The sequence below is a fragment of the Thalassophryne amazonica genome, chromosome 20 (assembly GCF_902500255.1).
Source record: "Thalassophryne amazonica chromosome 20, fThaAma1.1, whole genome shotgun sequence".
NCBI lineage: Eukaryota > Metazoa > Chordata > Actinopteri > Batrachoidiformes > Batrachoididae > Thalassophryne > Thalassophryne amazonica.
In genome coordinates, this window is record NC_047122.1 from 60,886,427 (window position 1) to 60,904,349 (window position 17,923).

Below are 17,923 nucleotides of genomic sequence, written 5' to 3' on the forward strand. Positions count from 1 at the left end.
CGCCTAATGGCGACTTCTGCTCCTACTGGCAAATAGGATGGGTTAAATGCAGTAGCCACATTTCATTGTGCAGGGAAGATGTTCTTCTGTTCTGTGCATATGCCAATAAAATTTCCTTGATTCCTTGAAGTTGTATTGTAAGTTCAAAGTAAAGGGATGGGACTAATAAGTCTATACTTCTTCCCATTCCTTTTTGAATATGTACTTTCTCTATGTAGTAATGATATTGTTTTGTCTTGTCTTTGTGTACTACACACATATTCAAATAAATTCATCATCATCATCATCACCTGAGCACCAGTTATGTGCACGCCTGCAAATACTGTAGTTGGATAAGTGAAAAGAAAGCAGTTGAGTGAGTTTTAACACACTCATTTTACAGCTGTAAGGGGCAAATTGTGGCCTCTTATTTTTGTCTGAAAAATATTCTGTGTGCATATTCCATGCCTCTTATGGCTGCTGTGGCCTCCATAACGAAATGCATTTCTTGGCATTGAACACCAGAGGGCCTACTGTGTACATTACAGATGGTGCACATACAGTACATGAAAACTAGGCGTAATACCAGCCCATGCCTACCTACAACTCTGGCACCTCTTTAGGCCTCACAAAACATGTCCTTCAGACTCAGAGATTAGCCATACCTGTCATCTTGTTGGGGCCGTCCATGTTGGCTCCGGGGGTGATTGCCGTAGGGGCTGGGCAAGCGGGAGGGCTGGGGGATCCTAGAGGGTCGACGAGAACCTCCTTGGGGACCTGTAGGAATGGAGCTCCCCTGGGGTCCTCCACTTCCAAGGGTTGCACAAGACACACTATGACCACTTGGAACACCCATGCTGGGCGTACAATGCCCAGTGCTGCCACCTACATGGTTCCTCTGATAGTCAACTGGTGACGTTAGAGCTGCAGTTAGCGGAAAAAAAAACAAACAACATGAGATCATATGATGAACTATTCTTCTACTGTTCTTCCTGTGACTGTGTGTCTGCCTACCATTGAGGAAGTTGCGTTGGCTCTCCAGAATCTGACTGATCTGAAGGGTCCAGACCTCACGCACACCTGGGTGGGAGGAGTGAAGCACAAAGGATTCCACGGTGCCACTGCTCGAGCGGGAAGTGATCATAAATTTGCAGGGATCACCTTCCACATTCTCTTCCAGACCCAAACAGCTGACCTACATGGTGGGAAAACATTCAAACTCAGTATGATTATATCTGAATCGGATGTTTAATCTTTCAATAAAAGCAACACATAAATAAAATGCTGCCGGTGTAAGTAAAGGACAAGTGTTTTAATATTTAGCCTTTCAAACTAATTTCACATGAATCTCATCTGACTTTGTGTATCTGCTGTTATTTTAACATTTATAGACATGAATCACAAACTGGCTCTTGTTAAGCACAGGGCAGATTGTCCACAAGGGGGAGCTGTGCTGTAGTCAGCACATTTTCTAGACTGTAAATTTAGGCCAATTAAGCCAATGTATCTGTATTGCCCTCTGCAGACTGGTACAGTACGGAGCATTTACCACAGAGCCATGTAAACTAATGTAACACAGGCTAAAACAACATTTAAGGCCCATCGACTATAAAAAGTTTCACAATGATATTATTACATTTCCAATATCTGCATGGAAAACAGTTTAAATAATTTATTTATGGGTGTACAAATTACGACAATTAATTAAATATTTTTGATTTAGCCTTTATTGCTTGTTTAACAGTTGTTATAATGGTTTGACCTGTTCTCAGATGTATCCCTTCAACGTCAGGGTCTATAACTGTTACAAACCGACTCCTGAAATCACAGTTACCCACAAATGTGATCGAGCAGATGTTTTTGATGATGCGACCTGCTGGACTTGTACCATAAATCTGTAACTTTAGCACAATCTTGGCATTTCTGGGAACCTTCCAGTGATGTGAAGGGATTTGCCAAAGTTTGTCAAAGTTGAGGAAACACATTTTCAAATATCTCGACAAATCTCAACATGGTTAAAACAAGAAAAAAATGGAATGAAGGAACATCCTGTTTCATCACAGATACCCTCCAGGACCCTCTAAGGTTTTCCAAGGTATGGACAAGATTTCAAACCATGAGCTTCTGGGAAACATATCTGTCAAAGGTTTCCAGGAATTATGACAAGAATAGTGGAAGATCGCAGTGCTGTGTGTTTATTGTGTAATCTCAAATTAATTTTTTTTTAATCAAGTTTATATATATATATATATATATATATTATATATATATATATATATATATATATATATATGTGTGTGTATATGTATATACAGTATTCATAATATTCTCAATGAATTTCCTTTGGAGTTAAGTTAAACATTAACAAATTAAGAAGCAGGTCATCCTGAAAACTTGAGTGACCACACATGAAATAGAGTAGTGAGGGAAGCCACCAAGACAACCAGAACAACCCATGGTGTTACCATCTTAAATTTCTGTTATTCGGCTGACCGAGACAGACAATGCAACATAAGAAGAGGACTGTCCTTTCATGCCCTTTAGGGAGAGGACATGAAATGTAGGCTAGAGTCCTGATATGCCAGTCTAAGTTTAAACAGTACAGCAACACCGTATACTAACTTCAAATTTGTCTTGATGGCTTCCCTCACGAGACTTGTTTTCACTTTGAGGTTAAAGAGGATATTTTTTTTTGTTAAGGTTCTGTATTCTTATGTCTCCAGAGCTGCCCCCCCTCATGTTACCTTGATGCTGTTTTTATAGAGGAAGCCTGGTAAGGAGAAACCTTTCTTCTTGTCCAGTGGCTCACTGAAGATGACCAGCTGCTCAAAGAGGAAGACTCTCCTCTCCTTCATCCGGCCCAGCAGGCTGCACTCGGGGTCGGACACCATGAATGTGTCCTGCAGCAAAAGACGTCCCTGAGCCACAATCTTCCCCTGGAGAGAGGGAGACCATCGGGACGGATTATGTAAAGTATGATTTGTTTGAATGCACTGAAAAAAACAGAAATGAACTTTCATTTAGAATCACGTGAGGTATCTTACTTCAAATCCCTGAAGCCGGCCAACGTTCATCATATCGTTGCACCTTTTAGCCAAAATGCACATGACCTCCACTGCTTTCTGAAAGTCACACAGAAGCACAGGTTTGACTCTCTGCCTGACGGGTCTCATTAGAGATCATCAACACGGCTCTGTAATGTCTTTTATCTCACCTCCAACTCCACAGACTCCAGCCCCGCCTTTTTAGATTGCTTGAGGAAACCCTAAAACATGAAAACAGATTTCCAAGACATAAACAAGGGCATCACAATGCTCTCTGCTGCCCTCTGCTGTATGGTATCAGACTCACCTTGAGCAGCAGCTGGTACTTCATTATCCTTGGGACCGGCCTGACGAGCAGGTCAGTGATCTGCAGCCTGTGACCCAGTCGCTGCTTCAAGTCCTGCACCCAAAAGGTCAGAGGTCACTGGAGCTGTATGTTTACCTCCGCCAACACTGAATGAATTTTCAAAAATTCATATAAAGGTCGCATTTATTTCATATTTGTGAGCGCTATCCTTTATTGACTGACAAAGTTAGATCCAGATCTGATCCGGATTCTGAATTTTGTGGCTATTTAAACATCGAAACCCCCATTTAATGTATATTTTACATTATATCTTAATCAAACATGCCCCAATCACTCTTATATTTGAAAGTGAGGTGCAGACTGACACTCATTATTACCTGACAAAGTTTGATCCAGATCTGATCCGGATTCTGAATTTTGTAGACATTTGAATTTAATATTGAAAAGCCCATCTGGTGTACATTTTGCATTATTTCTCAATCAAAAGCACCTCAATCACTCTCATTTGTGACAATGAAGTGCAAACTGGCACTCTCAATAAATAGACTAAGTTTGATCCGCATCTGATCCGTGTAGCGGATTTAGTGGATATTTGAATGTAACACTGAAAAGCCCTTTTGATTGATTTTAGCTTCCGAAAAGTCATTTCTAACAGGACTTCCACCTTGAAAATTTTTTCCAAGCTAAAACTTTGAGGAACTGGAAACTAGTGCTGGTGGAGGTTTGCGCTCTACGGGCGCAGTGAACTGGTTTTAAATTAAAATGCTCCAAATAACAACAAGCTCATACCTCAAAGTAGGTGTCAAGGTACTCTGAGACAATGTGCTCAGACTTGGGCTTATTTTGACAGTAGACCACGTACATGTTGAGTCTCCGTTCCTGGACACACATACAAAAAAAAGAAGAATAAGAAAGAAAAAAAAAAACTGTTACAGAATGATCAAATACAAACAAAACAGAAGCTGGAAGCCTTTAAGGGCAAACCTGTTTAAGAAAGAGTGGTCCCAGTCTGTCAGGGTCATCCAAACATTTCTCCAGCTCCCCAAAGAAGAAACTGTGCGATACAGAAAGAGAGAGAGTAGGACAAAGGAATGTGTTACCAGTGAATGTAACGTGAGAAAGCAGCACGTAATTTATGTGTATGTGTGACGTACTCTTTGTGCCAGTCGTAGATTTGATGGATGTTACCAAACACGATTTTGTCTTTCCCCTTCATATCATCAGGGACGCCCTCCTCCTTCATCCTGCTCATGTAGCCCTTTAGATAATGAAAACACACATACACACAGATATACATATATGTATATAACTCAAATTCTATTTTAAAACCTTTTCTTATGTCAGTCGTACTTATGAATAAGTTATCTGCACCAAAAGCATCATCTCACCTCCACCACCAGACTGAGGTCTTGACGTAATCTCTTTCTGTCTCCCACCAGCTCCAACAGGATGGACCTAAGAAGAAGAAGAAGAAGAAGAAGAAGAAGAAGAAGAAGAAGATCATGAATGCAAAGAAAACGTAAGGGGGGAGGGGATACTTAGTTGTTCATGTAATACTACATGTGACAAAAAGCCATGTTCAGGTTCATGCAGAAGCACTTGTGGTGTTGCACACTGGAACTCATGAGATATGTTCTGTTGTGCACAACAAGGTGTTAATACAACATACACGTAATATGCATAAATACACAGCAATGGCCACACGACACACTCGCTTGTCACCAAATACTACACTTTATAAGACCACCGTCTGCAATACGTGGATCATAAAAGTCATAGTTCCATAATTTCAATTTATGAAATTGTTTTGATGTTGTTGAGCCTGAAATGTGGCAGCCAAAATAAACACATAAATAAATAAAGAGAGAAATAGGTGTGTGGTCTGAAATGGGGACACGAAGGGCCAAGACAGTGCAGGTTTTTCTTGCTATCGATCACCTCAGCAGGTGATTTCACAGATGAGTAAGACTTTAAGTTGAAAGGAGGACCCAATCAGTAAAACCACCTGCTGAGTCGACTGCCTGCAAGGAAGACCTGCACCATCTCAAGTCTTCGTGGCTAATGATGGGAATCAAAAACCAGTTCCACTTGAGAATCTGTTCCACATTTTTTAATTCATCGGACTGAGTTGTATGCGTCAGATGTTATCGATGATGGCATTTTTTATCTGACGGTTCCACGTTACGAGCTCATGATGAAATGTCATCCTGTCAAACTCTACATCTAGCAACCAGAAAAAACAGCTGCACTGATGCTGAAAAATTCTGCAGGCCTTCAATTTTTCCACACAGAAAATTTATCAGGAATTGATCTTATTAAATCCCCTCCCTATTCATGTCACACTGTTGCACCTGCTCCAGAAGGAGTGGTGTCCTGGAATATCCTACTCTGCTAGTTCAGGCATGACAGTGTCCGGGACACGCCCCAATGTCTCCTAAGCAACCACACTACAACCTGATGCACTGCTTGTGGACCCTCCTGGTTTCCTGCGAGGTGCACCACCGTAACATGCACAGGGTTCTTCTGCAATTTTTATAATAAGAACAAAACATGGCAGACAAATCCAAAAGCAAAAGTATGACATCATGACTTTTGCTCTGCTCTTTTTCTGTTTTTTTGGCTACCTTTAATACCAACAGGCACATTCACCAGCAGCTGGTGAAATCCCTGCAGATAAAGAGTGAATTGTTCAGTTTATCAGCATTTTTTTTGGCTTTCCTAAGCTCTGTGATAACCCTGCATCTGTTGCCACTTCATTGGCATGGAGATGATTACCCATGACAGGCAACGTATGGTGATTAACAGATGATTACGCAATAAACATAAATCATGGCAGTATTTTGGCAACGGGAAGCTCATTTCTGGATTACAATGAGCAGCCAGTCAAACAGAAACAACAGGAAGCAGTGACAAAAAGTCAGACAAAGAAAGTGGCAACTAAACAGTCCACCTCCACAGTGAAAGACCCTGTGAAAAAGACAACAGTGGTGTGACATAGTTTGCTTATTCAACCAGAAGTATCACATTTTTTCCTTTCAGTGCTTGTAGATTGTAAGATAACACAGAGTGGACATTTATGTGACACCATATGGAACTCCAGTGTATTTTTGATGTTGCTCATTTCCCCTCATCTGCGTCTGATTAAGGAAACACTTTATAAAAGAAACATATAAACATATGGCCAGCCCGACTGTTGTAATGGTTGAAAGAAGTGGACGTACTGTCTTTTCTTCAGGAGGATGGTCCGGCGTTCATCCATGTCATCCATGGGGAGGAGGAGGAGAGGAGGGAGTTGTCAGATGGGTGAAAGATGGAGAGCTGCTGTCTCCTTGTTCCACTGACAGAGAGCTGGGTCTGTCCTCCAGAGCCTGCAGCAGAAAATTCAAAAAGGACAAGAGCACACGGGAAATGGTGAACATTTGCAACTAATCAAACCATTCGTGAAGCTGAATACTTTCTTAAATGAACTTAGTGCTACTAAGAGCAAAGTTTCTTCTCACCAGATCACATGTTTCAAATTTAGATGAAAGTTTAGAATTTCCTGTGTTGATTAACTTTGCCTGTTTCTTGGTTGGTTTGTTAACAAAATTACTCAAATCAAATGAACCCTGTTTCTTCTGCAGGCCTCCCCGTCTTGTGCACCAGCGTGGACCTCCCAAATTTCCTGTATTGTCAATTGTGCAAGCAGAGGGCCACCACTTTGAGTCTGGTCTGCTTGAGGTTTCTTCCTCAAATCATCAGAGGGAGTTTTTCCTCACAACTGTCACCTGTGTTGTTGCTCTAGGGGTTGGTGAGGTTAGACCTTACTTGAGTTAAGCGCCTTGAGGTAGCTTTGTTGTGATTTGGCGCTATATAAATGAAAAAAAATTGAAATTGAAAAACCCTCTTCATGAAACTTTAAGTCGGTCTTCCAATAATCCCTATTATGGAAGCTGCTGCTTCCCAAGTGCAGGACTAACTGGCCTGAAAAACTCCTTTGTCTCTCAGGCCGTCAGACTATACAACTCCCTCACTCAGGGGGAGGAGGCGTACAGGAAGACAGAGGACGGGAAGGAGAGGAACAGAAGTAACCAGTAAACAGTACTGATCAGAGTGTCTGGTTATTTATACTTGTGTATTTATAATTATATTTGCAAATTGTTTTTTTAACATACCTTTTGATGCTCTGTGTGCTTCTTACCCTGTGTGATGCTATACAATATACTGCTGGAACCTCTAGTTAGTTAATTAGTTTGTTCTTTTTCTTTCTTTCGATCTATTAAATATGTAAATGACAGTTTGTGGAAACAGATGTGTTTCAATTTATGTTGTAAAATGTTCAGAGTATTGGTAACAAAGAAATTAAAAACAGATTTCCTAAATTCAGAGTTTACACGCAGGACTTTGATCATGAGCCAATCACTGGAATTAGTTGAATTATGATTACGGGACCAGGTCATGACGTGGCAAATTAGTGGCTATGGAAATAAACAGGAACCAATGCAGCTCACATCATCTACTTAGAGGCAACCATGTGGGGAACAGCCATCTACAGGAATACATCTTAGCGCAGGGTAACAAACTCAATCTGGGGTATAAGACGTAATGTCACCATCATGTAAAACAGACGAGAACACAGCCATAATTATTAGCTTCTTTCTGGACACAGGAAAATTAGATTTTGGCAACACAAATAGCCAAATCTTTGTTGTAGGTTGCAGACAAGTGTGTCCATGTGAAATGTAAAGTGACTTTTCGATCCAGCCAGATACTAATATATTATTCTCAGAGTCCTTCCTGGAGTCGGGTCCATCTCATGTGGTTAGAAACAAACTTGTTGTTTTTTAATTGAATATTTAAAGCTTGACTGGGATTTGGGTTTTTCTAATTATTAATTTTTTCAAGTGTTAACTTGTACAGGTAAACAGGCAGGTGATACTTGTACAGGTTATATGTATTCTTCTCATCAAAGAAGCAACTGCACATTTTTTTCTCTATTTTTTCCAAGTCTCCCCGCCCCTTCCTACCATCTTGCTTTTGACCAGCTCCTCGATGGCGCTCACCAACTCAGCAGCACTGGGCGTCTCTGAACTTGACGGGCGGACAGATAAACGAGATGCGGTCTGGGCAATAACGTAGAGATATGGAAGAAGGGAGAAAAATGAGCATAAGAACTGTTTTATCCACATAATCTAAAAGTGAATCCCAATCTGCTATTTTGGTTTGTATGAAAACAACAGAAAAGTCACTGTATTAATATTTACCACCTTGGTTTCTAATCATTAAAGGTGCTATGAATGACATTTTACACATGAATATAACAGCCAACAACTACTTTAACAGATTAAGGGCATCCTGTGCAGAGAATGAAGCAACACTCCATCACTGCACTGACCTTTTCCCTCCCCTTTTGCATTCACAGTCTAGCTGCACATGCACATTTAGTTCACCTTAGTCCTGCCTTGTGAAAAGATTGCCCCTTACCCAGTGTTGGGCACAGCTAACCAGAAAGTTAGCTTCGATAACCGCTAATCTGCTAACTGAAAAGTTAACTTTTATAATGCTAAACCAATAAACTGCTAAAAAAAAAGGAAAAAAATTAGCGAACGTTACAGCTAACCGCTAACTTTTAGCATTGACTCCGGTACACTGTCAACTACTGACAAGTCAGTTTTGAGTTTAAGCATCGACACATCTGAGTTTAAAGCAAAGGCATTCACAAACCCAACAAAACAAGTCAGAGCTTCTGTCTTTCTGCACCCTGCCCCACTGCTATAAGGAAGTGCCATTTACATTCACATGGAACAGCACAGATGTGTGCAGGAGGCATCAGAAGCAAAGCAGTTTCGCTTATGGTTTTGATTTATAAATGAAACTAATTCAGGACAGTTAATCGAAATTAAGGACAACTCTATCATTTTTACAAGTGAAAAATCACACATATGTTTTAGTGTTAAAGTAATGTGCTAATTCTGATGGCTTGAGCATTAACAGAAACAGATGCCAAAAGGCATTATGGGAAAATGAGCCTCCTCTGATTACTGGTTGGTTAGTTTATTTATTTGTAAAAACCAACACACACGCTACAGTAACTTGTGTGTTGGTTTTTAACTTGGTTAAAAACTGAAACAAACCAACAAACACGCTACAGTAACTTGTGTATGGTTTTTAACAATAAATAAACCAACCAACCAGTGATCAGAGGAGGCTCATTTTCCCCATAATGCCTTTTGGCATGTGCTTCTGTTAATACTCAAACCGTCCAAATTAGTGCATGACATTAAACCTTAAAACATATGTGTGATTTCTACTTTGTAAAAATGACAGAGTTGGCCTTAATTTTGATGAACTGTCCAGAATTAGCTTAGTTATGAATCAAAACCATAAGTGAAAATGCTTGCTTCTGATGTCCCCTGCACACGTCTGGGGCCCTGTATGTTGAATGTAAATGACTTTTTTCTTGGTAGTAGCCTCGCAGCTGCTTCCCCTGCTGTGACAGAGATGAGCTCAGCTCCTCACAGCTGTCTGACTGCTGCAATACACCTAACAGTCAAGAACTAACATATATCATTTTAAGGTTTACAAACGTCTTTGACTGCTAGGCTTTACTATCTATGCCAGCAAAAAAACGTTAGCGGACTGCAAATTTGCTAAACTAAATTTAGCGGAAGCTGATTAGCCTGTTAATGGTTTTCGAAGTTGTCTGCTTTGCAAATTAGTGTTTAGTGGAACTGTGCCCACCACTGCCCTTACCCCATTTATTAATAGACAGAAGATCTCACTACTAAAAGTACAGCTACTGAATTTTTTTCAAGATGTCGGACAGCAGTAACTTTCCACAAATATGTCCAAACATCACATGTAGTGGGTAAAAATGTCTCTTACCAAGAATGAGGTTGGACTAAAATCCACATAGCTGTTATACCCATTAAAAGGATCCCACTCTCATCTGCTCTGCTCAGTACGGAGGATTGGGGGGAATGGCAGAGAAGGGATGTTTTGCTTCTATCCTGAAATGTGGACCAGGTTTGCCATCTAGTGGCAAAAAATCATTCATAGCATCTTTAAAAATACTATAATGAAACTTTAATGAAAAGGCCACTTCTTTATCTTGCACACAAGCGGTAAGCAATTAAATCTTTACACATAACTCAAGGCGTTTGACTAATGCCATGAATTATGTGTATTTCTTCAATAAATAATAAACCACAAAAGGGATGGCAAAAAGAAACATTAATATGTTACTGTCCTGTTATTTCAAGGTTATTGAAGGGCAAGAATACATCTTTTAATTTGCTTTATTATACATTATTAGTCAGGTATAAGTATTTACCCTTTTTCATTTTGCCTCTCTACATCAACAGAATAGAGATAAAATGAAACATTCAGGATGGGTTTTGCAGTGTAAATATTTAGTTTTAATTAAAGGGGTTTAACAAAAATATTGCATCAATCATTTAAGAATTACAGTTATTTGTCATTTTCACATGCCATACGTAACTGGAGAAACTAAATTTAAGTATCATTGTTAATACAATCATCATATTTGCAGCCAGTTTTATTTAGACAAGTCGGACATTTACAAGTCACTGAATATGTTGTACTTCACTTACATCAATCACTAGGGAATACATACAATATGGTACTATGTGGTACATTTGCCAAAACTGAGTAACTGTGCAAGAATGAGGGAAGTCACCAAGACTCTCGTGATGACTCTGAAAGTTGACTTGGTGGCTGTGACTGGAGACACTCTGTGTAATGCAACTGTTACACCACGAGTTGCAGCATCATGGTGGAGGAAAGAATTTTCCAAAAAAAGAAGACATGAAATTTCAGCTACACTTCATCAGGTGACACGCGGGAGACTTGAGCAAGACACGTTCAGCGACTCGGAAATATTCATGTATACATTCCCTGTCGTTTCTAAAGAAAACTGTCTGTACAAGTGATTTTATTCTTAGATTTAGAATTACATTAGTTTGTCTAATCACCTAAGAGCTCTGCAAACAGTATTCAAACAGTATTTTATTAAACCCCTTAAATCAATGCTAAAAGTTTACACTACTAGCAAATATTGTTTCATTTAGACTTCACTGTGGTGGTGAAGTCTGGAGGCAAAAATCAGAAAAATACTGATGGACCTGATTAGTAGATGTTTGTTTTTTTTTTTGTTATTTGAAACAACGACTGTGAAAATGTCTGTTAAACATTTGACTTATTTAAAGCAACACACAGATTGATTCAGATGTTTCAGCCACTGAAAGCCACAATTCAAACATGGTCAGTTTTTCAAGAAATCACAATCATCAGCAAAACAACACAGAGGAAGTAAAGGAAAGGAATGGGGCTGGAGGTGGGCTGAATGACAATAAGATAAAAACAAAATGTAAATAAATTAATCAAACAGCAGTGGATAAAAAAAAACATCATGAGGAGAAGAAAAATGTGGTTTGTGGTCTGAAGTGATGATTACCAGGTTCTGGAATCAATGCAGGATGCTGAGAGAGTGAAAATGAGCACGTGTGTGTGTGTGTGTGTGTATATGTAGACATAGTTTAGGAGACTCTCACCCTTGCTGTGCTGTGCTTCAAGACTTTCCCCAATTAGGTTTCTGGGTGAGGCTGTGTGCCCTTCTGGCCAGCGTTTAAAGATGCCAATTACTCGCATGATTTATGAGATTAACGCACACAGGGTAAAAGGCGGACGAGGACGAGCGGGCGAGGGCGGGTGAGAGGGTGGTGAGGGGTCAGAGAGTTGGGGAGGGGGTGGGGTGGGGTACAACTACCTGACAGTGTTCTACCGGGTGTCTTCCTGCAGGCGCCTAACTGGTCAGCGGATCAACTATCCTCAGTGCAAACTCAACTACCAGCCTGTGCTGCTTGAACAAACTGAAGGTGTTACTAAATAAATAATTGCACAGGTTCTTGAACGACTGAAGCCTCCAGAAAAACCTTGAACACAACCATCCAATCTGAGCTGGAGCGTCCTCTCTTCCTACACTTTTCCCCTCAATCTTTTGGCTCAATCCACTCTAAAAAATAAAAGTCAAACAGGGTGCAATTAAAAACGATGGGAGAAAATCTACACTGAGTGACACAATTCAGGAATATTTCAAAGTTAGAATCCATAAATTTGAAAGAGTGACTTTCAGGAAGTACAGAGAGGAAGATTATTTTAAAAAGAACAGGTTTTGGATGTTAAAATAAAACCTGAAGGGAGATTGTGCCTTTTTTTTTCTTCTCAACACTCAGCCATTAGGAAAGAAAAAAAAAAAAAGAAGAAATTTTCAAATTAGCATTTATAGTTGAAGAGCGTCAAGATGGGAGGAAAGCGAACTGAAGAACTGAGGGAAGAGACAGACGGGGAAGAATGGGGGAATTTTAGATGGACAAGTATGGAAACTGAGACAAAGCAAAGACAGGACATAAATCAAGGTAATGCTACAGCATGGCAAACAGCAAACCATACAAGCAGGAAACAAAAGAGAAACAGAAATTAGTGTCAGAGGGGTCTCCGCTTTGGTCGAGGAAGAGACATGGACCTCCTGAAACGTTAGTGTCTACTGCTTCAGGAGAGACAATATGATGCATCAAAATAAAGTATATATTATACACAACGTAAACTCAGGAGTCATCCAAAAACAGTGCCAAGAAATGTCCTGTTTTGGGATATGTGGGAGAAAAAGACTGGAATGAGAAAAAAATGTAATTCGAGGAACAACGAAAAATTATAACAGCAATGAAGAGAAAGATAATGAAGCTCACTCCATTATTTCAGAAAGTATTTTACATTTGTGCGGCATAAAGGAAAAGAAAACTTTTAAATACGTTACTGAAAAGAAAGTGAAATTTAAAATCCCAATATTTCATGTTGGTAATGATTCTTTATGTTTTTGTCACCAAGAGAGAGTTCAGACTTCACTTTAACCCTCTGAACGCACTATTCATGGAATTTTTCTGATTTTTTTTCTGGTATAAACAATCCTTGGAGGACTGTCTGGTCCTGGTAGGTTGGAATTACTGACTGAATCCCTGTGGGCCCCTGAGAATGGCAAAAATAGCGATGTTTCACACTATTTGATTTATTTAGGATCATTATAAGAAAAAACAATAGAGTAATCATGAGTTACATTCTTTTTTCCACCATTTATACATCTGATCCATGTTTTTTCCCCTGCTTTCTTTTACACATTATCAATTACACATCATATTACAACTTAAGTTAGAACAGAACATGGGGTGTTATCATATGCAAATACAAAGAAAAACACAGTGCCTTATTTTTATTTTTTTTAATTAAAAGTCGGGCACTTCAGCAGAATCATGGCTCCAAGAAGGTAGAACAAACTCAAAAATGTCTTTTCTGCAGTACAACACATTTGTAATGTCATAAATCACAAAAAGGAGCAAACCAGAATTTGAATTTCTTCTATGATTTATTCATTAATTTTAAACTGGAAAAACATGCAATCTCTTTATTCAACATTTTTCCAGTGTTACCAGTCCTGGATAAACTGTCACACATATTAGCTTTTCTTTTCTACTGTTTCTGTCAACATAACACTCCATTCTTTTTGACTTTTTTTTCTGCCTGCCTCACGCTGAAATTCAGTTACCCTGAATTTTTGTCACATGACTGTTAGTCTGAGGCTGAGTTGTTGAAGACTTGATAGCTAATTGATAGCTAAGAGAAATCATTTTATATGGGCAAAAATTTAAATGACACAAAAGACATTTTAATGAATTCACTCCATTTAAAGGTTTCATATATATATATATATATATATATATATATATATATATATATATATATGGAAGATTTTCCGGATGCAAGTGTTTGATGCACATGGGTAGTTCACGGACTGTCAGAAATGTGAAAACCTGATGATAAATTATGTTTTTACAGTTTCTGGCTACGGCATACTGTAATTTTGGCTTTTTTTTGTTTGTCTTAAAGAGAACATGTCTTTTAAACCCGTCGGTGGTTTGTGGGGTTCAGAGGGTTAAAACAAAGACAGAAGCACACTAAAGATCCTGAATCTGAGATGGAGTATTAAATACTACAAACAGAAGCCACACTTTTAGGTGGAGAATGAACCTCTCTGGTTCACCTTCTTTCTCTTAATTCAGTCTCTGCCACCCACCCGCTGCCCACATTCACACCTCCATGTCCTCACCTTGTCATCCTGTGAGTCTGGCTGCAGCAGACTGTGCTGCTGGATGGCCATGGGGGGAGGCAGAGGAACAGCATCGGCACCTTCCTCGCCTTCCTCCTCACCACAACTCTGCATGCCCGAAGAACTGGACTTGGACAGCGTGCCGCTCGACAGGCCCTCGTTACGAACCCGCTGATCAACACATGGAGAAGAAACATTATGTGAATGTTGAACTTGGATTTAAGCAGGTTTTAACGTTACTCGGGGCTCCGAAAAATGTAAAACGGCTGATGACACAGTATAACGAACAGCATGTTTACAATACACCACAAACCACCGGAGCAATACTCACAACTGGATGCGCCATTACTTTCTGAATATTTTGTTTGCATTACTGGAATCAAAGGAGCTCTTAAACCAAAAGCCCTGAGTGCATATGAGATATCGTCTGTCCTCGCACCTCCTCCACGGTCTCATCCTGAGGTGTGGCCGCGCTGTCGTCTGAGTCTTTCTGGGACCCGATTGTTATCTCGCCGCTCTTCCTCACCTCACGGCTCTTCTTGTGCTTGTGAGCCAGTTTCTTCACGTGGCCGTCCGCCTTCCCACTGCTGAGTCGGCGCACAGGGCTGGTGAGCCACTTCCGCAAGGTGTTACCTGGAAGACAAAAGTATAAAAACCAAAATAAATAAATAAATAAACAAAAACAAAAGGGGCAATGAGAGAGCACGATGACATTTAACCAATTCTATCCAAAAGAAAACCACTTTATACTTAACAAACACACAACACGACCACTACATTAAAGCCACAGTGGCTCCAGTGTTTTAGTTAAACAGTTATGTCCTAGAGTTTAACGTATCCATGTCACCAAGACTCAATAGTAGTAATAATAATAATAATAATAATAATAATAATAGTAATATTTGTACAGCACTTTAAAAACAACAAAGTGAATCTAGAAAAAATCATATCTATATTACTATTTAATAGTATCCATAGGTGTATCTTTAAACACATACTTGGTATATGCTTTCAAAAATATCTCTAATTTATCATTTTAATTTTGGCTGATGACGCTGACTTTTAATTGATTTTTTTCCAAATCCTTTTGCCCGTGGCTGACTCTCAGTCATTCTACCAAGTGTGATCCAAATCTGATCTAAACTGGATGAACAGACTGGATTAAAGGTATCAGAAACATGGGCATGGAGAGCAGCTGAGCGTACCTGGTCGTTTTGGTCCTGGTGAGTTGTGAGAGCTGATGCTGTGACCTGGCTGAAGTGTTGTGGACGAGCCGGCCATGATGGAGTCGTTGCTGCACACCGACAGGGTATCTGTGAAATGCATGACAGCGCCGCTGTGTTTAAATGTGACGGTAACTCCATCTGAAGCTACTTGAACCAATGATCTAAACAAGCACGTTTCTTTGGTAAATACAGACTATGGCGCCCCCTGTCAGTCAATACTGGATGTTGAACCTTTGTGGTTGAAGATTCCCTCCATCTCCATGGAGGATCGGGAATGGGCGATGCAGAGGGTGGAGCAGGGCACCAAGCCCTCCTGGGCAGGAGAGCGGTCTGTGGTCCTGACCAGGCACCAGTCTGGCTTGTCGTGGCAACGCTCTAGAACCTCCACTGTTTGGCCGCGCCGCACTGTCAGCTCGTTGCTGTTGCTGGCCGTGAAGTCATGAATCACCACAGTCAACTCACAGCCACCAGAGAGCTGAGGACGGAAATGAGGCGGTCTGTGAGGATGTGAGCCTCAGAAGGACCTGGTTCCCGTGTGATGCTGGTCTACGTTTGCAGAAATGTAGGCAGCGTGCGTTTGTGCGTCAGTGCACACTCACCTTGTCACTGTCCAGTGTGTTCTGTGAAGTGCGTGATGCCAGAGAGATGGTGTCTGGCTGGCTGCTCCCTTCACCCTGACTGTCCAGATCCTCTCCATCCCTAACAAGCACACACGTGATCAGGAGATCTTTAACACTGTGTGTTTTCTTTTTGTTTTACACGTGTTTCAGCATAATGAGCACAAATGAATGTTTTAGGACAAAGAAACGTTTATCTGAAGAGAAATGAATGAAATTCTAAAACTATACAGCACACCAAACATGGATAACCACATAACATATTAGAGCCTGGCCGATATTATCGGCCGATATAAGCCCTTGTCAAAGTACTCACTATCAGCCGAAATTTTGCAGATAGAATGCCGATAATTTCTCAAACAGAACAGTTACTGAAATAATGTTTGTGTCGGCAATGTAAAATGTCCTTGCACCGTTTGTCCAGTAGATGGAGCTCTGACTCCATTCAACTGAGAGCTGCTTACACCCCTGCTTAAATGTGTTCATCACCGGCTCCCGTAATTCACCGTCACACTGCACTGATCGGCTGACAAAAACATACAAGTAAGTTTATAAGGATGTTGTTTGTAATAACTTTGCGATTACATTCACCCCACATTTCTCCCGTTTCAGTTCAACTCAGTTTGATTAACTCAGTTTATGTAGTAATGTGTCAAATTTTAGCAGTAAACTTTCGTTTACTGCTAAGAGATTGAAACATTCAGATTCACTGGTCGTCCGGAAGGGTTCTGGGAATTACTGCTGTTCGTCCTGAATCCTCTGGGGCTGACGCCGTCGTATATGACGGCTGGGACCAAGCTTTACTAAATTGTAAATAACTTTTTATTGATATGAGATAGAAACGTACTCTTTTTTTGCTGAAAAGTTAACTCCACAGACTTTCGATCCACTGTCAGCCATCTTGGTACACCTCATAGAAGATGTGTGATGACGTGTGCAATGTAAGTGTCCAATTGGAATTGGTTCTCCGTCACATGGTTTTCCAAAATCCAATCGTAGGGCAGATTTACCTCACGTAATATGGCAAAGATCATTTTCAGGAGTGATATCTTACTAGTTGGTCCATTTCAATAGCAGCCTAACTGTTCCAATTGCATTTTTGCAGTTTTTGAACTTGAAAATTCTTCTCTGTTATAAAGTTAATCAATATGAGGATAAAGTTTCAGCTTTTAGCTCATACCTTTCTTGTTAAGGGTCCAAAAAAGAACATTTTATTCATTAACTCATTGAGTGCCATTGACGCTTAAACACGTCTTTTCAGATAGTAACGCTCAGCGCCAAAGACGCGTTATCGCGCCAATTACATTTTTTTTATGGGGGGGAGGAATCAGCTAATCTAGCTTGTGTAAAAAAATTAGAGCTGTAATCACAAGGGAACCCATTGTGTGGGTGGTAGCAGTGTGAGTGTGGACCGGAGTGCGGCTCGCTCTCCACCGTTGTGCGGACGTCTTACAGTTGTACCGCTCCTAATCCGAATGGTTTCCACCTGGCTGTCGCCCAGTGTCTGTCAAACTGTGATGCAGTCGCGCTGCTCCAGTTGTTCTGTCTTTTTCCTTGGAATGAAAAAACGCCGAGCGCACGACACACACCTC

General features: G+C 40.3%; 1 protein-coding gene across 1 annotated transcript in view; it reads right to left on the reverse strand.

Annotated features, from left to right (window-relative positions):
* The window catches only part of LOC117501582 (triple functional domain protein-like), a 218,478-nt gene that overhangs the window by 5,819 nt on the left and 194,736 nt on the right, over positions 1 to 17,923 (reverse strand). Inside the window, 20 exon segments of the mRNA XM_034160494.1 lie at positions 645 to 682; positions 684 to 903; positions 994 to 1,174; positions 2,724 to 2,915; positions 3,024 to 3,101; positions 3,194 to 3,244; positions 3,331 to 3,423; positions 4,120 to 4,209; positions 4,315 to 4,384; positions 4,485 to 4,588; positions 4,719 to 4,785; positions 6,552 to 6,597; positions 6,600 to 6,635; positions 6,638 to 6,698; positions 8,337 to 8,432; positions 14,489 to 14,659; positions 14,928 to 15,121; positions 15,694 to 15,801; positions 15,946 to 16,189; positions 16,314 to 16,413. Coding sequence (XP_034016385.1) covers positions 645 to 682; positions 684 to 903; positions 994 to 1,174; positions 2,724 to 2,915; positions 3,024 to 3,101; positions 3,194 to 3,244; positions 3,331 to 3,423; positions 4,120 to 4,209; positions 4,315 to 4,384; positions 4,485 to 4,588; positions 4,719 to 4,785; positions 6,552 to 6,597; positions 6,600 to 6,635; positions 6,638 to 6,698; positions 8,337 to 8,432; positions 14,489 to 14,659; positions 14,928 to 15,121; positions 15,694 to 15,801; positions 15,946 to 16,189; positions 16,314 to 16,413 — 2,240 coding nt within the window.